General features: G+C 38.6%; 1 protein-coding gene across 11 annotated transcripts in view; it reads left to right on the top strand.

Moving 5' to 3' along the window:
* The first annotated feature begins 909 nt into the window (after positions 1–909).
* The window catches only part of akap13a (A-kinase anchoring protein 13a), a 140,503-nt gene continuing 114,493 nt past the window's right edge, over positions 910–26,919 (top strand). For 8 of the 11 annotated variants that reach the window (XM_008404818.2, XM_008404821.2, XM_008404828.2 and 5 more), the window contains exon 1: positions 910–1,018. In XM_008404818.2, the coding sequence (XP_008403040.1) occupies positions 1,006–1,018 (13 nt within the window). In that variant the 5' untranslated portion in view covers positions 910–1,005. Of the gene's footprint in view, positions 1,019–2,038; positions 2,426–16,249; positions 16,432–26,919 lie in introns of those variants that run through there. The other 3 variants (XM_017304136.2, XM_008404824.3, XM_081605001.1) reach the window with 2 other exon arrangements.

Here is a 26,919-nt window from a genome sequence, read left to right on the forward strand (position 1 = left end):
AGGGCAGCTGAACGCAAACAGTTAGAGCTTCTTCTGCACGACATGGAGTCACAGTGAGTCGCTCTGCATGACACCAACATGTGCTTTGCATCAATACATATGGTGCTTGGCATTTAATCTTATTAATAAATGCACTTGCAGAGTTCTATAAATAAATCACAACTTTTTTTAAGAAGCATATTTAATAATTTAAAAAAAAGCAAAACATTTTTTGTGTGTGTATATTTGAGTTGATGTTGCTCTCAAGACAGAATCCTAGCATATTTTGGGGATATTAGTTTTCTATTGTGACACTTTTGCTCGCTCTTCCTCTTACAAATACAAAGCAAGAGCAAAATTAAATCTTAAAATTGTTTTTTGGCCTATGGTTTGGATGTGTCCTGCCATATCAGGGGCCCCTATTTAACCACTGTTTTCAAAACTGTATGTCTATGCTGTAGCTACATCACTAGCTGATGGCGGGTTTTCTCAGGGTATACAGATTATTTTGTGGTTTACATTTCCTCCTTCAAAATAAAAGCTGTACGCAAACATTTTGTGTAGCTTTTTGTATTTCTACCTAAATTACTTGAATTTTACATAAAGATTGCTGCTTAATTTGCACAAGTAACTCAAGACGAATACTGTATAGCTAAATTTAAATGGCGGCTGGACCGTAGGGGGCGCCATTCTCCCATGCGCAGGGGCGGGAAAAAAAAAATCTAATATTTACAAACATGATTGAAAACATCGCGTTAGCTTGTTTTGCTTAATAGTGTGTGCCTAAATGTCATCTGAATTATTTGCTTGACATTTCCACAGATAGGCCAATCGTGTGTTGATTGGATAAATATTTATCCAATTCGCTAAATGTAATGTTTTTGTGGCGCTCCGAATCTCGCCCCTGCCTTTAAGATGCTGAGAAGTTTTGGGTTGCTATGGTGATAAAGTTCATAATGGCGACGACGGCAGTCGACGCTTAGACTGAATTCTCCACCTTGAACGAAAATACAGAAGATTTTACAGATGTTTTGCAGAGGTAAACTACACCCTCTGTTGCTCAGCGTGTTTTATTATTATTGTTAGCGTCCATACTGCTCTGCTTGCTTTTTTTGTTCATCAGCCAGTATCATTTGGTCTTCGCAGATAATCAGTTATGAACTTTATTGTGGTTTATTTGATGCGGCCATGGTTAGCATAATGCTAATGCTGCTTTGGATAAATGTTACTACAGTTTCTTTTTTGAAAATGTTAATGACGCTTCTATTTCCTTTTTGGAGTTGCAGCTGCTACTATAACGGTAATGTTTGGTTGATGTCATGATATTTGCTAATGTAGTGTTGCACAAAGATAAGCTGAAGTCATGTTTTGCTGACTCAGATCTATGAATATTCATAAATGTAAGATTTTGCTGAACACCTGATTGTTAGGTAAATCCAGGGGGTTTGCTTGGTGTTGTGACTCTAGCAGAGCCTGGTCAAGTCCTTCTAATTTCTGGGTAATTTTATGTGATAATGTTGTCCTGTACCAGTGTTTTATTTCTATTGGTAGGAAGTCCTCTGCTGTCTGGTGTCATTCGTTGATTCTCTTCTGTTTTAATCAAATTTAGCCTGTTCAGAGCTAAACTTGTAGGCAGTACATTAGTTTGGTGTTTTTCACAGTTCTGATTGGTTTAGCTGTTGACTCTGATTTAATGATTAAATTGTGTATATTTAGCAAGGTGCTGAACAGACCTTTTAATTGTAGCTAATCTAATCTTTCATGTTATATGGCTATATGTTATATTATTATGGAATTGTATGTATATATCTTTTTGGAGGCTGGTGAAAAAAGATCTCAGCGGGGAAGATGTGCCAATAGATTTTATTTCCTAATCCAATTTAAGGGTTTAAATGAACGGTGTGTGTGTGTGTGTGTGAAGAAAAGGAAAAAAACAACAACAGTAAAGTTTGATACTTGAGTGTCCTATTGCAGTTGCTTCATTGTGAAAGGACAGGATGTCACATTGTAACATTTTTCTCAGGCCAGCTGGTGAGAAAAGTTGGTAACGAGCGCGAGATTTCTCTCGGTGTGTCGGAGTGACGCAGTTTTTATGTAAATGTTCTACTTTTACATACGCTGCTTGTGAAGAGCTTTAGATGTGGAAAAGTATTAAATATTGACTTCCTGTCGTCTGTAACTAAACTCCAAGAATAGACTCCTCCTCCGCCCTACTTGAGTTGTCCTGGGAAACACTAACAACGGCTGGAAAGCCGTCCCTGTTCGTCAACGAGGACTACTCACACGGGGAGGAAAAGTTGCACTGTGGTTCTAATAATTCCTGTTGATAACCCAGGACGTTTCTGTCCCAGCTCCGAACTCTGACTGCGGGGGCCTGTATTGGGAGGATTATTATGCGTTTAAATGCTGCACCCTCTTCACACTGACTGAGCTTCAGCTGCCTGAGGTAAGAGAGAGCAGCAAGTTTCCCAGCTTAGCTCGGAGTGTTGAACGTGATAGGAATGGAGCCCGGTTTGCTTGCCGCTTTTGTTTGTTTCGCCGGCGTTTTTACGCTGGGAGAAAAAGTTGGTGAATGGCCGCGGCGGCGCTGGGCTTTAACTTGTTGCTCGGTAGCCTTGACATCCCCGCCGCTCACACCCGAGTCCGCTCTGCTCGCTTGGTTCTGCTGCGGCCTATGAGGGACCTTCTCACGTTTCTGTGAGCTTAAAGAAGTCGCCTTTATAAGTCCGAAATAACACTACGCAAATAAGGGTTAAAACTAGTCGTATCTTCTGATATTGTACGCTATGTTAATAGTAACTGAACCAAGCTAGCTGTGCGAGGAATCGCTCTGTCTAACGGTAATCTGATATTAACCCTCTATGGCATGACTTTTTATTTTTTGGGGTAAAAAATATTTTCCTGCATTCTTTGGGAGCTTGGTGGGCCTTAATTACATATCAATCATAAAATCGGAACCTGACACATCCCGGAACCGGATTTGGGTTTGTTGCCTCAGGGCAACATTGCGCTATAAGGGGTCTAGAACGCCAAGGTTTCTACAGTGATTATGAGAAGTGAAATACAAATCAAACAAAAACTATATTCATAAAAAAAAACAAAAAACTTTTTTTTGACAAAAACAAATCAGACATGGTTCCAACTCGCCAAATATAAAATAAACAACTAACTGTCATTAATGAATGGTACATTTAAGCACATTTCTAAAACGAGCATTTGTGTGTTTGTACATGTGTAATGTTTGGCAGAGCTAGAATCACTAAGGATGTTGAAATCAGTCTTTTTCCCTAATTTATGTCAAACATCAGGAAGGAATTGCTGTGAAAAAGAGTGTATATCACATTTTTGGCACTTGATTATTGGCATACCTGTGAATCACCTCCTGTTTATCTGATTATCTATGGGTTATAATGACCAGATTCACATCAGTGACAGGAGTTAGGGCTGCAGGTTCTTTTTTTAAGAGTTTGTAGTTCTGATTTTTTTGGTAGAATTTGAGCCAAACAAAGGACAACATTTCCACCAGCTTCCATATCTGGTAGATTTGGTGGTGATACGACTCGCCCTGTGTAGATTTTCAAGTTGTAAGGAACACCTTCTACACTAGCCATTTAAAATACCCTGCAGACCCATATTTTTGGGTTTGGCAGGTATTGCTTCAGTCTTTGCCTGCCTTGGAATAGGGCCATTTGTTCATTGATGACCAGCTTATCCCCCTTTGAGACTGAAGTCAGTTTTGATTATAAACAAACAATGAAATAATGGTTGTACAGAGGATCCTCATGTTTCCATTGGGAATGACCCCAACTTATGAACCATGCACCTTTTGTCCATGAAATGATCTTGCATCCATATTCTGTTGCTGTTAGTCAATAATAAAGTAAAAATATTGGCTGTGATAATTATTTTGTAATCAGTTGAATATCAACGCATTAGAATAATATTGTCTGAGCAAAAGGGCCTCAACTGCGCAATGTTGCCCAGAGGCAACAAACAAAACACAGTTTTAACATATAAATTATAAAAAAAATTGTCTTAAAATGATCTACAATGCTTATTTACATATTCACAGACTTGAACATATTTTCAGTTAGAATGACCCAAATTTAAACATGAAGAAAAGTGATGTGTGACTTACAAGTAGGAGGCAAGGTGTAGCATGCACCTCCGCTTCATAAAAAGGACTGCTCCTCTTCTAAGTAAAAGGTCACATGAACCTCAATACATCTTTTATTTGGACAAAAATATGTCTGGAGGTATTTTAAGTCATCCCCCCCCAAAAAAAATATAAAGGAACAGCGTGAGGTACAGATATGTGGTTTGTTGCCCGAGGGCAACGCCATGCCATAGAGGGTTAAACATATTTTTGTACAACTATGGATGGATATACAATGATGCTCACGAGAACTACCCAGCCTCTACGGTTTGCTTTGGAATAATTGCAATAACTTTATATGCTGATAAAACCTTTATTAGATGTAACACACTAAGATAATCATAACGTAATCGATAGGAAACAGGCATACTGTGGCTTGTGGGACATTTTCATGATACAATCACAAACTTCTGTATGTTTGATTGGGACATCAAATACAGATGGGTCAGGTCGGAACTTTGACTGGGCCATTATGGTTTATAAATGGGTTTTTATCTAAATCATTTAATTGTAGCGTTAGGTTTGAGTTTAGGATCTTTTACCCTGTTAGAAGGTGGACCTCCAGCTCATTCTTATGTCTCGCTAAGAGATGTTTTATACACCTACCCATCCATTTCCCTGTTGCTAAAAAAAAGGAAAGAAAAACATCCCCACAGCATGATGCTGTCTCTACTGTGTTCCAGTACAGTAGACTTTGATTTCTTCTTTCCAGTCTTCCATAAAGGTCACGTTTGACCTTTACGAGTTCCTGATTAATAATTGTTCTGTTAATATAATATACAGGGCTTTGTATATATGTTTGAAATCCTTTAAGATGCTTGAATTTCAGTTAGGTGTTTTCAAGGGTTTCAAAGTCTTTGATTGATGTATAAAGTGCTTAATATTCAAGTCACACTTGTTTTGTAATAAAGTGATTCGGTAAAAAAATCTCAATTTGGAAAATGTTTACAGTTGAAACCAGATATTTTCATACACCTGATAAAAAGACATTTGTAGTCTTAGTTGATTTGTGGCTTAACATTTCTGGTTTTAGACCAGTTAGAATTTCCAAAACTATTCCTATTCGCCAAATGCCAGAAAGACTTGGTAAGAACATTTTTGATTTTGTTTTTGGAAATGTATTGTTCCTAACGGCTCAATGACTTATTGATGCAGTTGAAATAAAAGTTGGCGTTAAAGTTATGAAAATATATTTTTTTGTTTGTTAAATTAGTGTTTTGTTCTCAGACCAGTCAGGTGTGTAGGGTGTTTGTGTAAGAGACATTTTCAACATGTAAAATTTTGCTATATTTTATTCTACTTTGTCCCTGCTAGTGAATTTAGAATAAGATTTGATAAACAGTGATAAATGATATCATATAATCATGAATTGAAACTGTCTTCTTTTTTTTTTTTTTTAGTTAGTTAATTTCTATGATTTTTATCTCCAAAGTGTGTGAAAAGTATAAAAACTTACCTTAAAAATGCTTGAAAAGTGCTTGAATTTTACTGTGGGAAAACTGGACAAATCTTGAATATCCTGTCTGAGCTGTGAGCCACCACTTCTCTGACAGTTGAAGATGGTGTGTGTTCACTATTAATCACCCCTCAAATTAGGTGACTTCTTGCAATTGTTCAAGATTTCCTTCAGGAGTGTCAGATGAAACCCTTGTCAGACTTTTATTTGCAAAAACAAAGCAAAAAAAGTAGCATTTCCTATCAAGTTTACACTTCTCCACCTCCTTGTGTTGATCCATCATATAAAATCCAAATATGAATATGTTGACTTTAGTTATTCTAGTGGCTCCAGGGGCCTGGGAAGGTTTCCAGAGCCCAACTGCAAGCAGGGACTCTGCTCTGCACACATGTGGAAGGGGAAAACAGAGCCCCTCCTGATTCATTTACACCCGCTTGACCTCATCCACTTAAACACGTTCAAAGGGACTAGGGACATTAACATGGCCGCCCTCTGGTTCCCCTTGAGTTTGCCCTGAAGTTTGCGGCGCAAGCCTCATCTTACTCCTCATCCACGGTGACTTAGCTTGGACTTTGTCCCACTCTGGCTGAGCCAGAGTGCAAACCACTACTGTGAGGCCCATCTGCTGCCTTCTCAAGAAGAGACTGAAAGTTCCCTCGCTGACCTGATCCGCACTGATGCTAAAATTCCTTTTTATGTGATTATGAGCCTAGTTTTTATCACTACATTAAAAGGTGGAAAAGAACCCCCTGTATTTTAGGTCGCTTTTTTATTTTTATTTTTTTGCAGAATCTGGCAAGACATTTCATGCAACAAGATTAGCTTATAAATCTGAATCTACATCTATGATTGTAGGTTAGCTGTTTACTGTACTCATACTAATAGAAGTTCTCACAAGGTTACATTTTAGTCATGAATGACTTAATCTGGAAATGTCTTACTACATGGGTGCGTCGCATTCATGGCATAATTTCACTTCTTCTGATAGCTACATTTTAACCTGACTGTGTCAGAGGAAAGTTAGTTGGCTGAATCTGCGTGTGTGTGGCCAGTCTGGTGGCTATCGAGGAGACTCTTTAAAGACACGTGGGTTTTTGGTATCCTGGTCTTAAGGACTGAAGCAGCCAAGTGGTCAAGGATGTTCAGAGTATATTATTGGAGCTTCATTTGATAGAACAATATAAAATAGTGGAACGTTAAGAAGGGCAAGAAGATCAATGATTCATTGGATTTACTATTACTATACTTTTTAAAAAATTTTTTACAACTAACATAGAGTACTACTAAATAAAATTCAGTGACCTTCAGAGGTCAGAAGATGGTAAATGCAGTAATTATTGTGTAGTTCATCATTTATTGCGATACATTTTTTATTCTGTCCACTGGTTGTTCAATGAGATCAGTAAATATCATAAAATTTGAAAATATGATTAAATGCACTTTCTGTCTGCAGTTTAGTGATATTTTCCAAATTTAGCAACTTTTCCAATAAAACGTAGTTGAGGAGGAAGTACTGAATCCATTTTCACTGGATGGGTTGCTCATTAATTGGAGACATCAAGACTTTTTTTTAATTTATGATTTTATTTTCTCACATCATCCACTGATATCACACATTTCATGCTTTCTTTATGTCTTATGGCCCTAATCAGGGCATAAAACAATATTCGCTTTGGACCTCCTTAAAAAAATCTGTAGTTAAACTATGTAGCAGAGGAGCAGCAAACATGAAACAAAGGCGCTGTGGTCTGATGAAACCAACATTGAACTCTTTGGTTCACATTTAAAACACTGTGTGGTAGGAAACAAATGCCGCGCTTCAACTTGAACACTCTACCCTCAGCATGAAACCTGGTGGTGGACATGGATGCTTTTCTTCAGCAGGTGCAGGGGAGCTGGTCAGAGTTGATTGGAATATGGGTGGAGCAAAAGAAACAGCAATTCTGGAAGAAAACCAGCTGGAGCTACAGAAAAATGTGTTAAAATGGGTCAGTCAAAGTCTGCATCGAATATGTCAGAACCTGAGCTGTTTAGTGCAAAAGAACGGATAAAATTCCAGTCTCTACATGGAGACTTGAGACTTGCAGCTGAATCTGCAGTAAAAGGTGGCTCTGCAGCAGCTCGTGTTAATGGTACGTCACATAAAACTCCAACAAAGTCCAAAGAAGTTTGTGGTTGCAGATTTACAAAAATAAAAAAAAGGCTAAGGTGTTAAATTCACACCTTTTGCAAAAAGCGCTGTATGTACGAAGAGCAAAAGCATCAAACTTAAAAGCTAAACCTCTTTCTTGTGGTATTCTTCTTCAATCTTAAAGACGTGTAAACAGTTTTAAATCCCTCATCTAAAAATAAGATATCGCTGCCTCCTGTAATTTTAGCTGGTGCCTTTAACCATTACCATTGTGTCAGAGAGTAGGTGCAACACAATGGGTTTTGCTCCGGCGTTCTGACACAGTGGTGTCCTCGCTGCATCCGAGTGGCTCAGCTCGCTTTCCGTTTAGCCAAATGCGTATTAGCCTGATCTTTACGTCCCTCCCAGCAGAAACCCAGGCTCACCCGTGAGGCCGCCCCCCCCGAAAAGAGAGAAATATGTATTTATCTCTGGCGCTAAACACAAAATGAAAGAGGAGATGGCCTCCCATTTTAAGGACCGTAAATTTCCATGAGGATTCTGCTGGCTCCAAGCTGAACCCAGCCAATTTCTCATCTTCACAAACCCCCTAATTTAATGATGATGGAGGATGTGCGGCGTGTCGGCCTTATAATTACACTGTATTTACCATAGAATGGAAGCTTCCAGGTACTCGTTCATCAACGGGCTCTGTCTCACGGCTCGCCTTCTCTGTTTGCTGGGGTGGGTGACGGCTCAATTCCCTGCTGATCTTCACAATAAAACCTTGACTTAGTTTTTGTTAGGACTGGAATTGCTGGAATCCTCTCGGCCCTGTCGAACAACAGCCGAGCGTATTGTTTCCGAAACGGCGACCGCCGCCGCAGCTCGAGCGGCGTTTTTCTGTCCTGGAAATTGTTGTGTCGGCTTTGTTGTTGGCTTTTGTTGGCTTGTGGTGATTTTTTCAGGCTTTCCGCTAATATTGGCATTTTTCATTTTTTTTGTTGGGTCCTCTGACGTATTTGTAGCTTGCTGACATTGACGTATGCATGGAAATTAGGCATAGGACGATTCTTGCTGTCAAGGCTTTAAGACATGATGGTTTCAAAAATTCTTCAAGTTTTCCATCATATCATCACTATGGCTTAAAGTCTTCTTAAGGAGATACCAGAGAAAGTGCCGGGCATGACTGGACTTTTCTCTGACTTTATGGAGTGTAGAGTACCGGCGCTGCAAGAAATGCACATTTGGCCAGTTAGAAAAGTTTCCTTTTGCATAAATCACAGATAATAATGTTGTTGAACTAATGGAGTTCACTCTTATAAATAAAAATGACATAATTCAAACTACAAACAGCTTATCTGATGCTGTAAGAAGGAGACTGTAGGCTTGCAGATTTTACTCCCATAAATGCCCACAACAAAGTTATAATTTAATAGCTTTAATGCATTCAAGAAGTTTTGGTGACATTGTGATGAAAGAATGGGAGAAAATAAAAAGGTTTATTGTAATCCATATCGCCATCGCAACATTCGACAGTAGTTTCTCAGTTACACGTATGACTGATGCGTTACTCCTGCTGTTCTCCTTTCTACCTCAAGCTAAGCTGTTAAGCCTCCGCTAAGAGCGTAAACTTTACAATTTGTAGAAACTTAAATGTTTAATGATGCCAGTGTGTGCAGTGTTGATGTAGCAAAGGACTCGTGAGTCATGTTCAGGCTGTGATGAAGTCTCTCAGCGGTATCTACACCAGATAGTAGAGCCCAAGATGCTAAAGGTCACACACGGACAAAGAAAAGTGCAGGGAGAAGGCTGTGTTTTTATCTGAACCAATACTGTCATCACAACATTTACTAAGGATATCCCTATTGTATGATTGTGCAGCCCTAATCACCAGGGTGTTTCCTCCAGGTGGATTTGTACAAATCCTATTTAATGTAATTATTGTAGCTTTTACACAATACAAATACAAACTTCAAACATTAGAAAAGGGGTGAAGATTTTATTTTTATGGGTTAACGTGCTTAAAACTCACTTGTGTTTTTTTTTTCTTTTTTAACATGAACTACTTGTGCTATGCAATCATTTTTGACTTCTCTGAACCACTGGAATCTCTTTAGTGTTTCAACAAAGTTTAAGGATATATTTCACCCTGTCGGCTTTATTTGTTCCAGCTTAAAACCATTTTGAATACAAGCTAGTAGAGAAAAAAAAGCTTTTGTTTCAAAAGACAACAATTTTCTTTTTAACTTTTATTTACAGAAACCACTCTTTGTTCTACAAGTGGCGAAATTAGATTGGATGTAGGTCAGCAGAAGAATTTTTACCCAAGTCCTTTTAAATAAGCTATTTGAGCTTCATTTTTTTCACCCGATTCTGCGCTAGCGTTGCGCCGTCAAAGGTGAACATTAGATGCTAGAAAAGTCACGTAAGACACTTGCATACTTTACCATTCCTTATTAGAGATATCTTTACAAGCAGGTGGAGCCACATTCCCAGCACAGCAGTTTTTATCTAGATTTAGTGGCCGTTTTATCTCCCATCGTCCTGGTTATAAACGCAGGATTTAATCGGCCAACTCTGGGAAATGACTTCCTTGTATGCCGACCTATTAACCTGCAATCATAATGAGCTACGATTGTGTCATTTTATGAGTTTATCTGTTGTTAAATAACACAAGCAAGAGAATGCAGAAAATGAAAAGGAAATTTTTATTATTTTTTTGTGTGATTTGGCTGGATCAAGATGGAGTATGCGGATGTAGAAGAAGCTGAGCGAGCCTGTTTTTCATAGTTTCCAAAAACTGACATATAGCAATTCCAGCTAAATAACATGACCCTTTTGAATTACTAGAGAGATATATTTGGAATATTTTCACTGCCTCACTTGTCATCAAATGGATACTATCTAACTCTGGCGTCAGAAAGCAGACTCAGTCGGAAAAAATAAAAATAAACAGCGGTAGTTTATCTTGCAGTGCATGGAAGGCGCTATTTTCTTTACTGCTGCCTTGTGGTTAGTTTATCTACAATTGTTCTACTATTAATTAAAATCATAAAAATGCCCATAAGGGCCTTAGTGACGCAAATAAATTTACAGACAAGGCAGCTATTAATCAGCATCTTTGGTATTTATGGATGCAATATTGGGTTGGTGTCTGAAGAAATCCACAAATAAACGCAACTGCTGCACAAGAGGAATAAACAATTGGACTAATGGCAACAGTACGTAAAGAAATCATAAGAGAAACTCTTTTAAAAAAATGTTTTGCTTTAAAAGTAATTAACAATTGGAGATTTATTGAATTTCCCTTTATTTTTTAAATTGTTTCCTTTAAGAGGTGTACCATTTTGTTCAGTTCCTCCCAAGGGCTACAATAAGTTTTAAATCTGCAATTCAATCTAAACACTGATTATTAAGGGAAGATAAAGTTGCTGTAATAGGGCCGTGATCATTTTACATTTTAATTTGACTTGTATGGATTTTTTTCTGAGATGACCAAGGAAAAATGTCTATATGTTGTCAAAAAAGGAAAAAAAAAAACTTGAAAGTAAGTGACAATGTAGAGCTGATATACATCATGTATCATATCAAATTGTGGGAAAGTTCAGTCCCCTATTAAATTAGAAGGCAGAGTGAAGGAATATTTACATGACCCGTAATGCAACACCTCTTACAAAAAGTGCAGTTGCTCCTTTGCACCATGCAAAGACCTGACCCGTGGCCCGTAAGCCCCGCCCCTTCCCTCTGACATCAGGGCTTTGATGAGCCTCCTGTCTGCGTTAGCACAAAGCCATATTTAGCTCAGTGGAATCATTGTGGCGAGAGCTTGCATGTCTGAAGAGGATACCTGCCCAGCATAAACACACCTGTCCTCTGATGGGCTTAAAATGAGTTTCGCGTGCACCTGAGGGAGCCTGCTCACAGCCAACCTCGTCACCCAGGCTGTTGGTAAGGTCTCTTATTGGCGCCCACTAGTTAACTGAGGCAAACGCGCTTTAAACCGTGAAAGTCGTGGGCCTCCTTATCCTTAAGGTGCGGTTTTCATCATCACCTAGCAACGTCTGCGTGAGTCATTACACCGCATGGTTTTATTTTTAACTTTTGGCCTCTCCTTATGGAAAGTAGCATGTTTTATCAGAAGGTACATACTTTTTTGATGGCCATTTCTTTAAAAAAAAAAAAAAAAAATCCTCTCTTGTTGTACGCAAAACAATGTGCTTTAGAAGAGCTGCAATATGAAACCAGGTGGGAAAATCCAGGTCCCAAAACAAACCGCTTTGGTTTTAGTTTCAAATGACAGAGAGTTCATGTTGTTTTCTTGCAGGATTAAAGAGGGCTATCAGTCATGGGGCTGTTAGGAATTGTTGTGGAACTGACCCGAAAGAGGTCAAGAGTTTATCCTGGGGTAAACATGCATATTTCAAGGCAACTCAGAGTGTCTGATTGACCAAGCATGCTGCTTCTTTTAGCTGCTGCACGCTTCTCTCTGAAAGCATAGTTGCTTTCTTTTAATAAATCTATAAATCTGTATTGCAGTTTCCCTTGTGGACTTCATTCTTATATTATCTTTTTCTTCATGTCTCTGTGTTATAACTCCCTACGGGAGGGTTAATATGACCAGTGATTGACCTTAAAATGTTGTTTTCATCATGTTGAGCACTCAATGTTCCATCAGCGACTGAACTATGAGACCTTCTATGAGGTTTTCTTTTAGTTTTACATACCATCTGATTCAGTGTGGTGTTCTATGATTGCTAAGCTACTCCTTTATAGGTTGGTGGGGAGGAAGAGAAGGAGGAGGTGATTGCATAAAAACTGGGGCAGAGAGTTGATCAAGGACCAAGCCCCGAATACAGGCTGGCCCCCTGGTGTGCCTCACAGAAAGATAATGCTATCTAGGCCCACAGGTATTTGGTTTCAGCAGAGAGGGTAATAACTGTCACCAAACACTGAAGAGACCTTTCATCCCTGGGTCTTGTGTTGTCAGCCAGCGTTTGTGTGCAGTCCCTGCACAGAGGCTGCTTTTGTGTGCCGGGCTGGGGTCGTGTCACTGCCACGGCCTCGTATCTGTCCAGAGAGACAATAGGCAGGTTTGATTAAATCAAACATCCGTGACTATCTCAATGGTGGTCAACACGGCGCAGCCACGTTACCGCTGTTGGTGTTGCCGAGGAAGTGACACGGTTCTTTTGCTCAGTGCCCTGGAGCAGCAGAACCGATAGCGAAGCAAGGGGCTCTGGTTCTCTTTTTTCTCTGCTTTTTGAGTCTCACTCAAACATCATGTACGTCTCTACCAAAAGGAAGGCCGCAGTGTGAGAGGTGAAACAAATGTTGGGGATCATCATAAAACCAGACAACCAAACAGTTGGACAAAAGAAAGTTTTAATAATACAGTGATCCCTCGTTTTTCGTGGGGGTTGCGTTCCGAAAATAACCATCGATAAGCGAAATCCGCAAAGTAGAGTTACCTTTATTTTTTACAATTATTACACAGCAAAATTAAATATTCTACATTGAAACCAAAGAACAAAAGCTGTTTTCAGGTCAGCGGATGTGCGTGTTCATCAATTGGGCCTTAATGTGATCTGGAGTCATGTCAATAAAGTGTTTAAAGATGGACAGGCTGAACACATCTTTGTTGCTTAGTATGTAACCCTTTTTTTCAATTTTCATTTTTTCAAAGAAGCTTAGTGTTACTTCAGTAGTGAAAACAGCATGTGAAATGGTGCTTTGCTACAGTTTTTTTTTGTCTACAAAAGTAAAATCAACTTCAGAGGTTTCTCACTGTCCCTCTGAGCAGTGCCATCAGCTGCTCTCACACAGCGCCCAGCAAATATGTAATTGCTCCCGACCCCACTAAGGAACCAGTGTGTAAAGAAAATGGATTGATGGATGAATGGATTTTTATCTATGAACACCCTTCACAAATTTTATTACACTTAGTTATTATGATTACTATGATTATTATGATTTTTTTATGTGCCTGTTTTGTTTTTCTGAGCCCTGCATGCAGTGTGTGATCTGGGTGGATGGAGCTATTTCACTTGTATATCGGCAATCAGTGTGTACTTAATAATATCAGCTTTAAACTTGAATTGTAGTTTTCTTAAGTCTATTACTAATAGTTTTTAGAAACTTGTTTTATTCAGTTGACTGAACAATCACTGATGTTACCAGCTGCCTACACAAATCATATTTACAGTTCATTGTAAAATGGATTTTAGAAATAATAATTATCCTCAACAACAATCACAGGCACTCAAAGAGGAAAAAGGATGGTCTGTTTTAACTTATGACTTGCTGAATTGTTTAGATTCTCTCCATTAAGTGCAACTATGCAGCTAGAGATTACCCTGAGCTTGGCCCCAGTGTGCACTGTTTGACATTGAGCTCATGCGCTAATTTCAACCTTCTCTGCTTTCTTTACAAGATACAAGCAAGGTACCCTGGCCTCGCTGTGGCACTCTTGAAGGCTTTAGTTTCAAAGATAATGTATTCATTCTGGCAACGAGCAGCCGGCCTACAGTGCATTCTTCCTGACTGATGCGAGCGTCTAGAGTTTTAGAAGCCTTGCGCGATGACTCACAGCATTCATGTCTGGAATGAAACTCTTGTTTGGGCTCAGATGGCAAACAGCATGGATCCACTTAGCCTTAAAACCGGCTACTTTCTCTCCGGACCTTGTTTCGACAGCAATTTGTACAAGTAAATCTCTGCTAAATAACCATGTGACACTTGCAGAAGCACTAAATATTGCAAAAGATATCTGCAAATAAAATCCTTTTGAGGATAAAATATAGTTGGAGGGAATGTTTTCTCTGTAGTACTCTTGCGGCTCATTTTGTTTGAAGCCCAAAGCAGGTTTTTCAACAGTGACACAAATGGTTCTGTGGTGTACTAGAAAACTGTTCAAATGTGTGTAGTTTTAGATTTTTATAAGTATATGCATCAAAAGTAAATGAAGACTGTGACAGTGTTTGCAAGCAGTAAATGGTATAAGGTATCACCACTGTTATCTCAGGATGAACATGTGCAAAATTACAGTCCCAAAGGACGGTTTTCATACATTATTTGGTAGGGTACTATACAGTATTTGAAGCGTGATGCGTTCTGATAATGTAGCCGATCAGTTGGATAGAGTTTGACTTTTGACCTTTAGTTTCTACACGATACAAAAAGTAGTGAGTTAGATATTAAAGTACATTGGGAGTTATGATGATGGAAAAACAAGGCGAGGGAATCAGTAGTTGCTCTCTGAGGATATTTTGACCCCACAATTGTTTTCGTTGCACCACTTGGCAACTTTGACTCAAATATGGTGTCGTCGTGTTGCAAGTGGGAGATGGTAGGTTTGTTTCCAGCTTTCCCCTGACACATATTAATGTGCTTTTGGGCAAGGTACTTAACCTCAAATTGCCTCCCAATCTGCCTATCAGTGAATGTTGGTGTAGCTTAAAGCGCCATATAAATTCAGTTCATTTACAATGTTCCCAGATTATGACTGATGATCAAACATGCATACCAATCTGCTGGTAGATATTATTTACTCCATTATATAATCACATTTCCTTACAGAAAGTTATGTTGAATATAGGGAAATATCAGGAAAATGCATCATTGTAAAACAATTGCTGAATATTGCAATATTGTCAATTATGACTAATTTACATTTTCCAAAACTTTTGCCATTGTAGTTTCCCAACGATTTTTTTTGTGATGTGTAGCATCACAGTCATAAAAAATAATGATACTGTGTGCATTGAGGCAGTAGGAAACATCCACGTACCCAAATATGTTATTGGCATGCAGAGTGGGAATGCATGGCACTTGAAAAATGTCCAACCAAATATTGTGTCCTTTGAGATTGTGACGATAAAAACCTTTTGGGTTTTATTGCTTCTGGTTGACTATAGAAATATTTTCTAAGGCAACCGTTTTCATAAATGTTGAACTTATAGGTAAATATTGATGCATGGTTGATATGAAATCAACTGTGACTCTTTTTCCCTTGAAAAGTCAAGTACAGAATGCACAAGACGGCAAAAGTACAAGTTGACAACCATATTGTTGCCCCGTCATGGCAGAAGGAGCAGTTCATACCTGAAAATTCAACTTACTATCATTGTAGTTAACTCGAGGCATCACCATTGAGTAAATTATATTGCTGTAAATGATACACCGTCTATAAGGTAGGAAGTGTTTCGTGTCTCAATGTACTTTTAATTGAGGGCAAAACCAAATGCAGTGAATTTGAATTTATCTTTGCGTGGCCAACATCAAGTTTGCAATAGTTTTTAATGACTGAAAACAATTTTTGGATAACCAAATATACCTCAGTATTGTATTAGCATCCAACCCGAATAAATAGACCTTTTAAACATTCGCTCTCTTTTTCCCCCATCTAGTTTCCCTATCATATAAAGCTGGGGACTTAAAAACAAAGCCTGGGCTTCAAAAAAAAAATCTTGTTTGACAGAACAAGGTCTCCAGGCCAGGGTGTCCTTACCTACTTAAAATTGGAGGGCTAACACCTGCACAGGTGGAAGTGGAGGACAAAGTCTGATCTACCCTTTCGTGAAGACCTAAGCGAGGTCCTTGCAGTCCCGGTGTTGGATGACACCTTGGGTCTATTTTTGGGTCCCAGTCCCCCTTTACTCGTCTTCTGCGTGTGCGTTAGTTATAGCAGCACGACTACATTCACCAAGCTTCACGAACTGGCAGCCACAGGTAACTGTTGTCCCAATAACACGGATCTGCATTGACATTCCTCAAGTTAATTAATGACCTGTGGGAGGCATTTGACCTAGAAAGACCGCAGCAAGAAGCTCTGTGGCTATTAAACACTTAAGTGAAGTTTCATATTGCTTGTTGTGCTCGTCAAGCTATTTTTCTTCTGAAGGATCTGTGACGACTTAGGCGTGCTGCTTTCTTGGAATTTGTTTTCTTCAGTGACTGAAGGTGACTTGCTTGTGGCAGTTTTTGGGATCTTTCAATCATCAAACCATTTCAAGAAATGGTTGGGATGTTATTTTTTTATTACCAAGCTGTGAGCACCTGTTGGGTTGATATAATAGTTGCTGCTTTTTACAGAAAATTCAGTCTGTGGTTGGGAACATAGTCTTTGGTAGCGATGATGAAACTTTTTAAAGAAATCCAACATGATAGTTTAGGACTGTGGTGTAGGTTTGCTGTGGGGCTTGCACAGTTGGCTTTTAAATGTCAAACCATAATACCTTTATTCCCATAAACAGTTTGCAGTCAGAATGCTCCAGTCTTCACTGGTCCCCTAACAACAGATGGGACTTTACTAGGACCTCGTCCGTCTGGTATTAGGTTTTTTATTTTTTTTTTAAGAAAAGCTGTGTCATTTGAATATGTTCACAGGCCTGTCAGAGGAATGAAAACATGAGCTGTTGTTGGAGGTATCATTTCCTGTATAGTGAAGTTTCAGCCATTCACTGTTTATTAATACTTCCATGTTGTTGTACACTTAAATTTTTCTTCTAAATAGCTTTCAGGAGGTTTACATTTCAGGGACGTGAGGGTAAATTAATTTGCTGGTTTGTCTGACCTCTTACTAATCAAATGCGTGTTTTTATTTGTAAAAAAATTAGGAAAACCAATATTGGCAAATATTTGGTGAGAAGTTTTTCATTTCAAAATTGTAAAACTTGTATTAAAAACTCAACTGTTTTTGAATTTGTATAAATTACTGATGTCACAGCCTTGCAATTTTGCTTACTGACTTTTCTTATTTCCCATTATGTTATCAGCTATTGACTAAAATTGTCAACCTTTGGAATGTGAAAACTATTGGCTATCTGTATTTGTTTAAAAAAAAAAGAAGTTAGCATGCATCCCTAAAGAAGTTATAGAAGATTCAGACCCTCAATTAAAATCAACATTTTTCCAAATTTGAGCTTTATTATTATTATTATTATCTATCAATCTTGCCAAGATAAAAAACAAAAACAACGGATAAGGGGCCATGAAATAGTTTCAAAATGCAAGTATGTCAGGATGAGACTAAGCAAAATAGCAAACTGAGCTGTTTTCTTGCTTGGTAAGCCTCTTTCTTTGAGTAACAAAGAAACAATGTTTCCTTAAAATAATTGTTTCCTCTTTGTATTTTTTCCTAGTGGCTTTCTGTTTCCAGATTTGAGGAACTGTCCAGTTTGGACAACTTTGAAAATATTGTGCCACTGGCAGTTTATCCTTTTTGCTAAAGACAATCAAGATATGAGTAATTTTTTTTCTTAGCCGGCACACACAAACCTCGTACTGATAGCTGTGAGTCAGCTGGTAGTTATAGACCAGGGGTCACCAACTCCAGTCCTCAAGGGCTACCATCCTGCAACTTTTAGATTCACCTCTGCTCCACAATGTCTGAATTTCCTCACCAGCATTCATTCCTCTCAGCAATAGGCTGGAAATGAGCAGTTTATTTGATCCAGGTGTGTTTGAGCAGAGACGCATCTAAAAGTTGCAGGACGGTAGCCCTCGAGGACTGGAGTTGGTGACCCCAGTTATAGACTGAAGGAAGCAGAAGCGCCACAGCAATGGCAGTCGTTGGTTTTCTTCTAGCAATAGCACTGGTGAACCTTTGAAAGTTGGTCAAAAAATACCATGGTTTCTCTGAACCCATGTATCAAAAATAAATCATATTGATGTGTGACCACTTCTTGTAGCTCTGAATATTTTTTTGTTGATTATTAGACCTGTTGCAAAAAACAAAAATTAATCCCATAATTAATTAAAACAAGCTCAATAATTTCCCTTTGCGTGATTTATCGTTCTTGTCTTTACTGTCTCTCTTTCTGCCAAAACAGGGATGACAAAAGTCTTCATTCTGGTGCATTGGTCTACACTTCCAATTTTTGTTTTGAAGAACATTTTTTTTTTTTTAGGTAAAAGGTAAAGATAATTTTATTTATATAGCACATTTTCAGCAACAAGGCAATGCAAAGTGCTTTACAGGATTTAAAAAGAAATACAAGAGAGACTTCACAATTACTTTTGTTTCTGTTTGTTTATTTTGGATATTTAAAATGTTTTCCAGTTCCATTGTTAAATGTTCATTAGAAGTTAACGTTTGTGTTTTTGCAATATTATGCCATTACCATCATATTACTTTAAATATCCTGAAAACACCATTATCGCTAATCATAATAACTGTTGTTTGGCAAAATTTATTGTGACAGGCTTAAATGATCAAATGTGATTAACTGATTTATTTCAGAAGGACAGGAAAGAATGACGTTATTCGATATATTTCAAATAACTTGAAATAAATCAAATTATTTACTTCAAGGCTTAAATGTCTTGAAAATATAGCAAACACATTGAACATGGAGTTCAGTTTTCTAGGTAAGGCTGTTTTGAAACAAGCAGCCTATGAGAGCTAGCAAGTCTGTTGGCCAAAATAATTAGACCCAGTTAATTAACCAGCTAAGACGAACCTTCTTATTGCACAGTACTATAGCTGACAGTGTTGAGTTTAAAGAGAGTGATTACCTATATGAACCCTATTATGTCTTCTTACCATACGTTTTTGTAGCATATTCCCATTAAAAGAAAAAGATGGCTCTTCACAAACTACATATTCACATGATAAGACTAATGCCAAATATTAGACAATACGCAGTCGCACGGCGTTTTGTCCATGTGGCTGCATTAGAGAATCCTCAGCTGATTATTAAGGAGGGTCAAGAGACAGTCCGATTAATGACTTGTGAAGCTAATCCTATTCATTGTCCCATTCATGCTGAAGTCGCATGGCTGTAATGGTTTATTTTGATAGCCCAGTGAACTGTGAAAGACATGGCGGGTCTATATTACCTCTCTTCAACCAAAATCTCTTTTTTCCCCTTTTGATTTATTGACCCATTTGTCACATCCAAGCACTTGATTGTGGCTGTCTTAGCAGCTTTTTTTCTTTGTTTTCTTTTTTTTGTTTGCATCAGAGGAAGAAAACTGTGTCATAGTGGCAGTTTGTGCCATAACAGAGACTCGTAAGAAGCTTGGCTGAAAGCTGGCGGCACCCAGTGTTTTAGATGGAGTTAATGGCTTGTGTAATCTCTCTAAGCAGGTGTTGGGTAGCCGTAGGGGGAGTTTAGGGGATATTATTTCTCAAGGTTCTTCTATTACCAAAGAATGACTTTGGATTTAAAAAAGTGTGTTTTTTTTTTCTCCCCTTAGCGTCTTTTCCCCTGCCTTTCTGAGGAACCAGCATTACTAAGATAAAGAGGCAAGTTTAATAGAATGCTGTGGCATACTTTTTGTTTGTTTTTTTACCAATTGTTATGCATTTCACACATACACATTCAAAAAAAATTCTAAAGTGGCTGAGTCTGGGACATAAAATTGTTGTAATCTTTTTTTCTTGTGGTTACAACAGAAAATGCCAGTTGAAGGACTGGTTTTAGAGATTTCCTTTTCAGTTTCAGAAGATATTATCTTACAAGCAGACTGTAACTTGACTTCAAAGTCCAGGTATTAGCCGCAGCATGCAGCGTATCTTGTAGCAGCCAATTGTCTTGAACTTACTCACCCTTTCCACATTCGGGCCAAATGTTCTGCAGTTTACTACAACAGGAATTGGATTTGGAGATGGTGAACACGTGCATTGCTATTTTAAAAGTCCCCTGTGTTTTCTTCGTGAACAATTGTTGCTCAAGAGGAACTGTTGGGCCGGATGAACCGTTCTGCATGGAGGAAGAAAATGTGTCCGTGGCACTAGACGAGCAGATACTCAACAAGCATTTCTACATTTTGTTAACACACATAATCGGTGACTCGTTGTCCTTCCACTGAAAGAAGCTGTTGTGGACGTCAGATCACCGAATTAGGCCGCCCCATTCTGTTGCCTGTTTTAGCTCATTGCTGTAATTGGGTGGGATTTATTCTGGACTTAATTTCAGCTCTGAAGATTAAGAACCAGAAGTAAAACCAGAAGTATGGGTAGAGGTTAGGGTTAGCAACCCTGATACTTCTAGGTATGAATGAGTATTGGTGAAAGCAACACAACTACAATGCAGATATTTTGTTTCGTCTTGTGATGACCCAGTTTACATTACAAAAACAGTAGTTATCCGTTTTTGCCTAGGGAATGTAGACTCTTGGTTCAACTCTGAGATTGCCAAAATCTGTCATACCTCATGATGACTGTTGAAAGCTCAACAGGATTAAAAGAGCAACTTTTTTGCACTTTGTTCAACCTTCCTGTTATCTTTTTAAAGTTTTCCTATATCTCTCATTCTCTCGCAGCCTGAGTGATTCCACAGATATGCATCAGTGCTTTGCAGACACTGCAGGATTTATTTGAATGTCTTACTTCTCTCTGTTTTATCTAACTTAAGTAAAACAAAAACAACAAAAAAAAGACATCACTGAAAATGACTGAGTTTTGTTGTCAGTTTGACCCAGTAGTGCTTTGTATGGTGTGTTCACTGAGCTGAAAGGGAAAAAATTAACTTTTGAGTGTCCAACAAGACTGGTCATCTTCCAAGGCTGACTAAGTTGAAAATCATCCAGTTGTGGTCAAGAAACTTTTTTTTCCCCGTCTTCTTCGTTTTGAGGCCCTATATGGAAGCAGTGATGCGAGGCATTTCCTGTAGCGCAAATTTAATATATTTAGTCAAATGGTCAAAATCTACACATTATTAGCACACAGGGATGTTAACAAACTTGTTTTACCTGCACTGTCATTTAAACAGATATATTAAAAATACACCTGACATCTTTGATGGACACCTCACCTTCAGAGGAATGGAGGTTTCAATTTACATCCAGTGGCTACATCAACCAATGAGAACATGACAGACTGGACATGAATGCCGCTCTGACATTAGGCGCTCTGTGTGAACTGTAAATGACTTGCTAAGAAGTGTTTCATCGATGGTGTGTTTGCACATTTGCATGCATAACTTTGAGTGTTCATCCACGAAAGCTCAAGTGAAAGCAAAACAACCACGGCACATCCCGCAGCAGTGAAGTATCAGAAATGTTTCCATGGATGGTGTAGAGAGATACTGTTGGAGATTGCTAGGATGTATCTATATATTGCATCCATTTATTTGTGGTGGTGTTGTACATAGGGCTGTAGTGATACAATAATCTCACGATACAATACGATACATGATATTCGGCTCACGATACGATATATATTGCGATATTCAGCAAACAGTACAATTCCATACACTTTTGCGATTTTCTGAAAGAATTTAGAGGGACAGTGATTTTGGTGACTGTTATAGAGTTGAACTGAATTAATTTAACTGAAAACTGATTAAAACCACCAGCTACACAATACCTGGCTCTGGTTGGACATGGACACAGACTTAAAGTCAACAGCTGGACAAAATGAATCAAAGAAGTGGTGAGAAAACATGCTTCTTTTAATTGAAACAGTACAAACTGTAGCTTACATGCATTTGTAAAGTAAATAAAGTGCACCAAGTACCCTGCTCTGAATAGTTTGATACCTTTTTAACCTTGACACTTAACATCTGAAGGAATCACTCTAAGCCCGATGACCTAAACACTCTCCTGGCGAAGCAAGCAGTGAGTGAACAAGGTGACAGTTGGATGTTACAATACTTGCGGATAAATATCGACTTTTTTCTAGCAAAGAAAATATTGATGTATATCGCAAAATCGATATTATTACACAGCCCTAGTTGTACATTTTGAACAAGGCTTTCAGGGAGTTGGTTGACAGTCTTTGAATGCTCAACATACCCTTCTTTAATCATCGGTTTGCAGAAATTTCTCAGATGGATATTTTTGTTTTTGTGCTCAAACTTCTGTTGTTCACTCCAGTGTTTCGGTCTCAGAAATCTGGAGGTCTTATGAGAAAAAGAATACATAAATGAAATGAATTTTTCTGAAATTTTTAATTGTAATTTATTAGAAAATCTTAAGTTTTAAAATAAAATAAAAAATAACTAAGATTAACTAACTGAAACACTATATGCCACGCTCATCCTTCAGATTGGCTGATTGCCAAATTCATCAAGCTGCAAGCAGAAAACGGAAAGGTTTTTGTAAAAAAAAAAGGCAGAAGGAACCGTCCAGCAGCCCCGCTGTGGAGGACGCAGCGGGGCTAAAATCAGAAGGTAGGAGGCGACATTTATGCTAACCTAATGTAAGCAGAATAGAGCATAAAAGTGAGAAAAAACATTCTAAAAGTTTTTGTTTCTTTGCAAATTTTTTATTTTTATTTTTTAGCATTTTCTGTTGCTTTTCAAACTGGGTCCCTTAGAGGCTAAAGCTGTTTGGGGGACCAACGCTTGGAAAAGTTTGGGAACCCCTGGTTCAGTCCAATGGGGCATTTCAGTTGCAATTACAAGAGAGTCTTTGGAAATGAAACCAAAAAATGCAAATGTTCCAGCTTGGACTATTTCAGATGGCTGGACATTTTTGGTACTTCAGACTGACTGGGAAGTTTAGCTCAGCAGTCACACCCAAGAGGAAGTTGGGGAACTCTGGCTTAGCTGTGGAATGGTGTAATACATCCGGACAAACCAGTGGAGGGGCAATTACATCTACACACAATGTAGCAGAGCTGAGTCAATTTCCTTTGATCGTAAATGGTCACCCAGTGAAGGTTGCTTGTGTTTAAATGGTCCTAAACTCATAATGTTTGGTGATTAAGTGTGTTGAACTGTAATTGTTCATTTTGTACCTTTGGACTCGCTACAATACTGTCAACTAAAATGTGGCAGCTAACTTATCTCATTAATACGTTTCTATATAGATTGATCAGAGAAAATGTTCCACTTACGCTGTAAAAATACACAGGACCTTGCAGCTTATTGGTACTAGACAATCTGTCGGCCGGAGATCAGAATCGATCAGTTTGTCTCTTGTCTTATCAACGGTTCCTGGTAAAATACTGAAAAATCATTTAAATTTTCCTAATTAATTACATGCATAAAAACTAAGATCTCCCACCATTTTTGGTCTATAAATTAAGATGAGCAGTTTAATACAAGTGCTGTTAAATAAAACAATTATGATAATTAGTTAAAATATAACGATGATTAAAAAAAGGAATCAGTGAGACAGTGAGGTAGGGATGCACCAATAAGTCAGCCCAGATTTTCTTCAGTTTGGGAGATCGGCAGTCTGCCGATATTTGCATGTCAAACCGATCTAATTCACTGATCTTAAATAGCTTTTCCAACAAAAAAATCCACTTTTGCAGAACTACCCTTCACTGCAAGTGAAATTTCTTTCTGCCCTCAAATATTTTCTGGCAGCGTTAAGCCATAACAACGTAGACTAAGGTGAAGTAAAATGCAGTGTCTAGCATGTCACTGGTACTCCAAAAATGGCAATTAGTGGGTCACTTTGGGTACGGGTAGTAAAAAGACAATGATTTGACTTAACAGCGAGTTTGCAATTTTAAGAGATAAAAAAAAAAAAAAAAGTTGTGTAAACTTAATTTTCATTGTTTTCTACTTGTATTCAAACCAATTTGCACTTTTGAACAATAGAAAGTGAAGCTTTTTTTTAGTTTTACTTGCAGGAACTCATAACTCGAAACCAAATTGAGATAATCATCAAAACCGTTCAGTAGAAAAGGAAATATTGTAATAACAGACGGATTCACAGTTTTTGATGCTCCTGCAGATTCCCCCCCCCCGCCTGTCTGAAATCCCAGGTGTCACAGGAGTCTTTCTTTCTACTCCCTTAACAACTGTGAAAAAGCGGCCGTCACACCGGCAGCCTGAGCTGCTGCCGCCGTCGCTGGTGCGAATGTGTGGAGAATGTAAAACAGGACGCGGGGGTGATAAAGGACACGGCAGCCATCATCAGGTGAACAAATGTTATCGGTTCCATCCTTGCCGGTGAATACTGTGAATGTGGCAATGCATCTTGTAAATATTTGCCCTATTGTGCCGCAAGCTAGATCCACACCGTGGCCTCGAAGACGCCGACAAAGTAAAATAACGAGGACGTGAGAGCCAGCAGATGACAAGAGGATAGAAATGTAAAAAAGCACCAAGAGCTGGTGGACACGATTTGAGTCTTATGAGTGCGGTGTGTGTCGTGAGCGAGCTGGTCCATGGCCCAGTGCACTTAAGGCAAGAGGATTAGCCTCCAGAGTATTATTAGAGCTGCTGATTATCCCCTTACCTGATCCGCCTAATTCAAGCTCAGGCCTGTACATTTAGCATAAAATTGGAAAAATGTTTGGACTGGGTTGCAGAAAGTGAATTGTGTTGTGCTCTGTTGACTCTGGAGCTCTCTCTCTTGTTCGCTCTCTCTCTGCTGAACTCATTAGGTCCTGGCCTTTTGTTGCCGCCTCCCCCGCTGTGTGGTTGATGTGATTAATGCACCGCTAACCACCGGGGCCAGAAGCAAGGACTTGTTTTAGTGCCAGGGAACGGCAAACAAAAGAAAATTGTCTCCGCAAACAGGAGAACACGGGGGCTCGGAGCTGAACAGATCCTTGACTCTTTGGCGAACGCGAGCTCAAGCCAAGCTCTGTTCGGGAGTGTTCAGCAGAAAGGTTTTCAACCCATTTGTCTTCCAAGTATATAGCTGTTACACCTTTTGTTTTTTAAGGCAGTTACACACCCACTACCTCTGACCTTGTGTCCAGAAGCCGGCTTTAGGGCCTCGCTTTTCCAGACTCGGGAGTACAGGAGTCAAAGATGTTCCATGTTATCCTGCCAAGTGATCCCGGGACAACATAAGTCCTTCTAGAAGAGGCAAACTAGTGTTTTTGTTGCTTTACTATCCCGACTCGGTTTGCTTGCTGATAAACCAGTTGGCGATTGGAAGAGGCAGGTTTGTCCAAACAAACAAGCCAACACAAGTAGGGAACTGGCAGCTTTGTTGGAAGGGTGTGAGAGAGTGTGGACGAGCGAGTTTTGCTCTATTGACCCCTGTGATGAGAGTGGGGGATTTCCAGGACTGTTCGCACTACTCTTCTTTCTGCACGTTCTCAATATTACTGTTTATTTAAAGTAAGATCTATTCCTGTTCATTTATTTCCCGTGTATTTACCAATACTATATTTTTTCTGTGATGTCCCTACACTGCTGATATTGCTTCCCTGCTTCAGTGAAACACCCCCATAATCATGCGCTTGCATCGCTGTCACAAGGCCAAATAAATGCCACACGGCCAACGCCCTCCTGAAACACAAACAGCAACAAGATGGAAATGAACATTGGCCCAAGTTTCACTTATCGGACCCATACCGATATATTAAAAAATTGCCCGATACCGATGTTGACGATGTTCTCACCTAATTGCAGCAAGTTTTATACTTCATATTTATTATTATTGCTAACAACAACAGTAGTTATAAATTTTCTTGTAAATACCTTTATTTTTAGATATTTACTAAAAGGCTGAAACAATTAGCCGGATTAATTGTAGTGAATCCGTTATTCAAATATTCATCAACTAATTTAGCAATTAATTAATTGTTAACCGGAGTTCACATTTGTTGAAAGAACAACGTACACAGAGCAGAAATTAAGCCGTTTAAAAATTCTCCTGTTGATCATCGTTTGCTAACCATTTATTAACCGGTTGATAAAAAAAAAAAAGAACTGCAAAAGATGAGCCCTTTGCTACACATGTTTACTAAAGGAATGCTGTTATTGCATTTTAAGCAATAAAATGTTCATTTTCTTACTTAAAAAATTGATATATTTTTTATATGTATTTATTTATTACGCTTCTTAAATTGGGACCTGAGTCCAGATTTTGTAGCTGGTTTGATACTAAAGTTCCTTGATTCTTTGAATCCTTCATTTCCATATTTTGTTGTTTTTCTAATATTGTATAAAAAGGCTTAAATAATAATAATTGATACAATAAATGATTAGTAAAATAACCATTAGTTGCCACACATGGTTTACTATAGTGATTGTATTGTTTTGATAAATTTTTTCAGCTTTGCATAGCGTGTATTTTCTTCCATTAGTTAAGTAGTTGTGTGTGTGTTTCTGGTCTCAATCTCTGTTTTTAAACCTGTGTGACGCATTCTGCTCCACATTTGGCTGTAATTATAAAGTTTGATTGAAGGTTCTTCCACTAAACCTGTAACAAAATGTGCTGTATCACTGCAGCATATCATAGCCGCCTGGTTTTTATCAATTTTATCTGCCTTTACCTCTATGTCACTCTCTGACAGATAATTGTTCTCTTGCATTAATCTCACATCTGCTTTTGCTCCTGCGGATTTTGCTC

Source organism: Poecilia reticulata, chromosome 3, assembly GCF_904066995.2.
Source record: "Poecilia reticulata chromosome 3, P_reticulata-male-v2, whole genome shotgun sequence".
Lineage (NCBI taxonomy): Eukaryota > Metazoa > Chordata > Actinopteri > Cyprinodontiformes > Poeciliidae > Poecilia > Poecilia reticulata.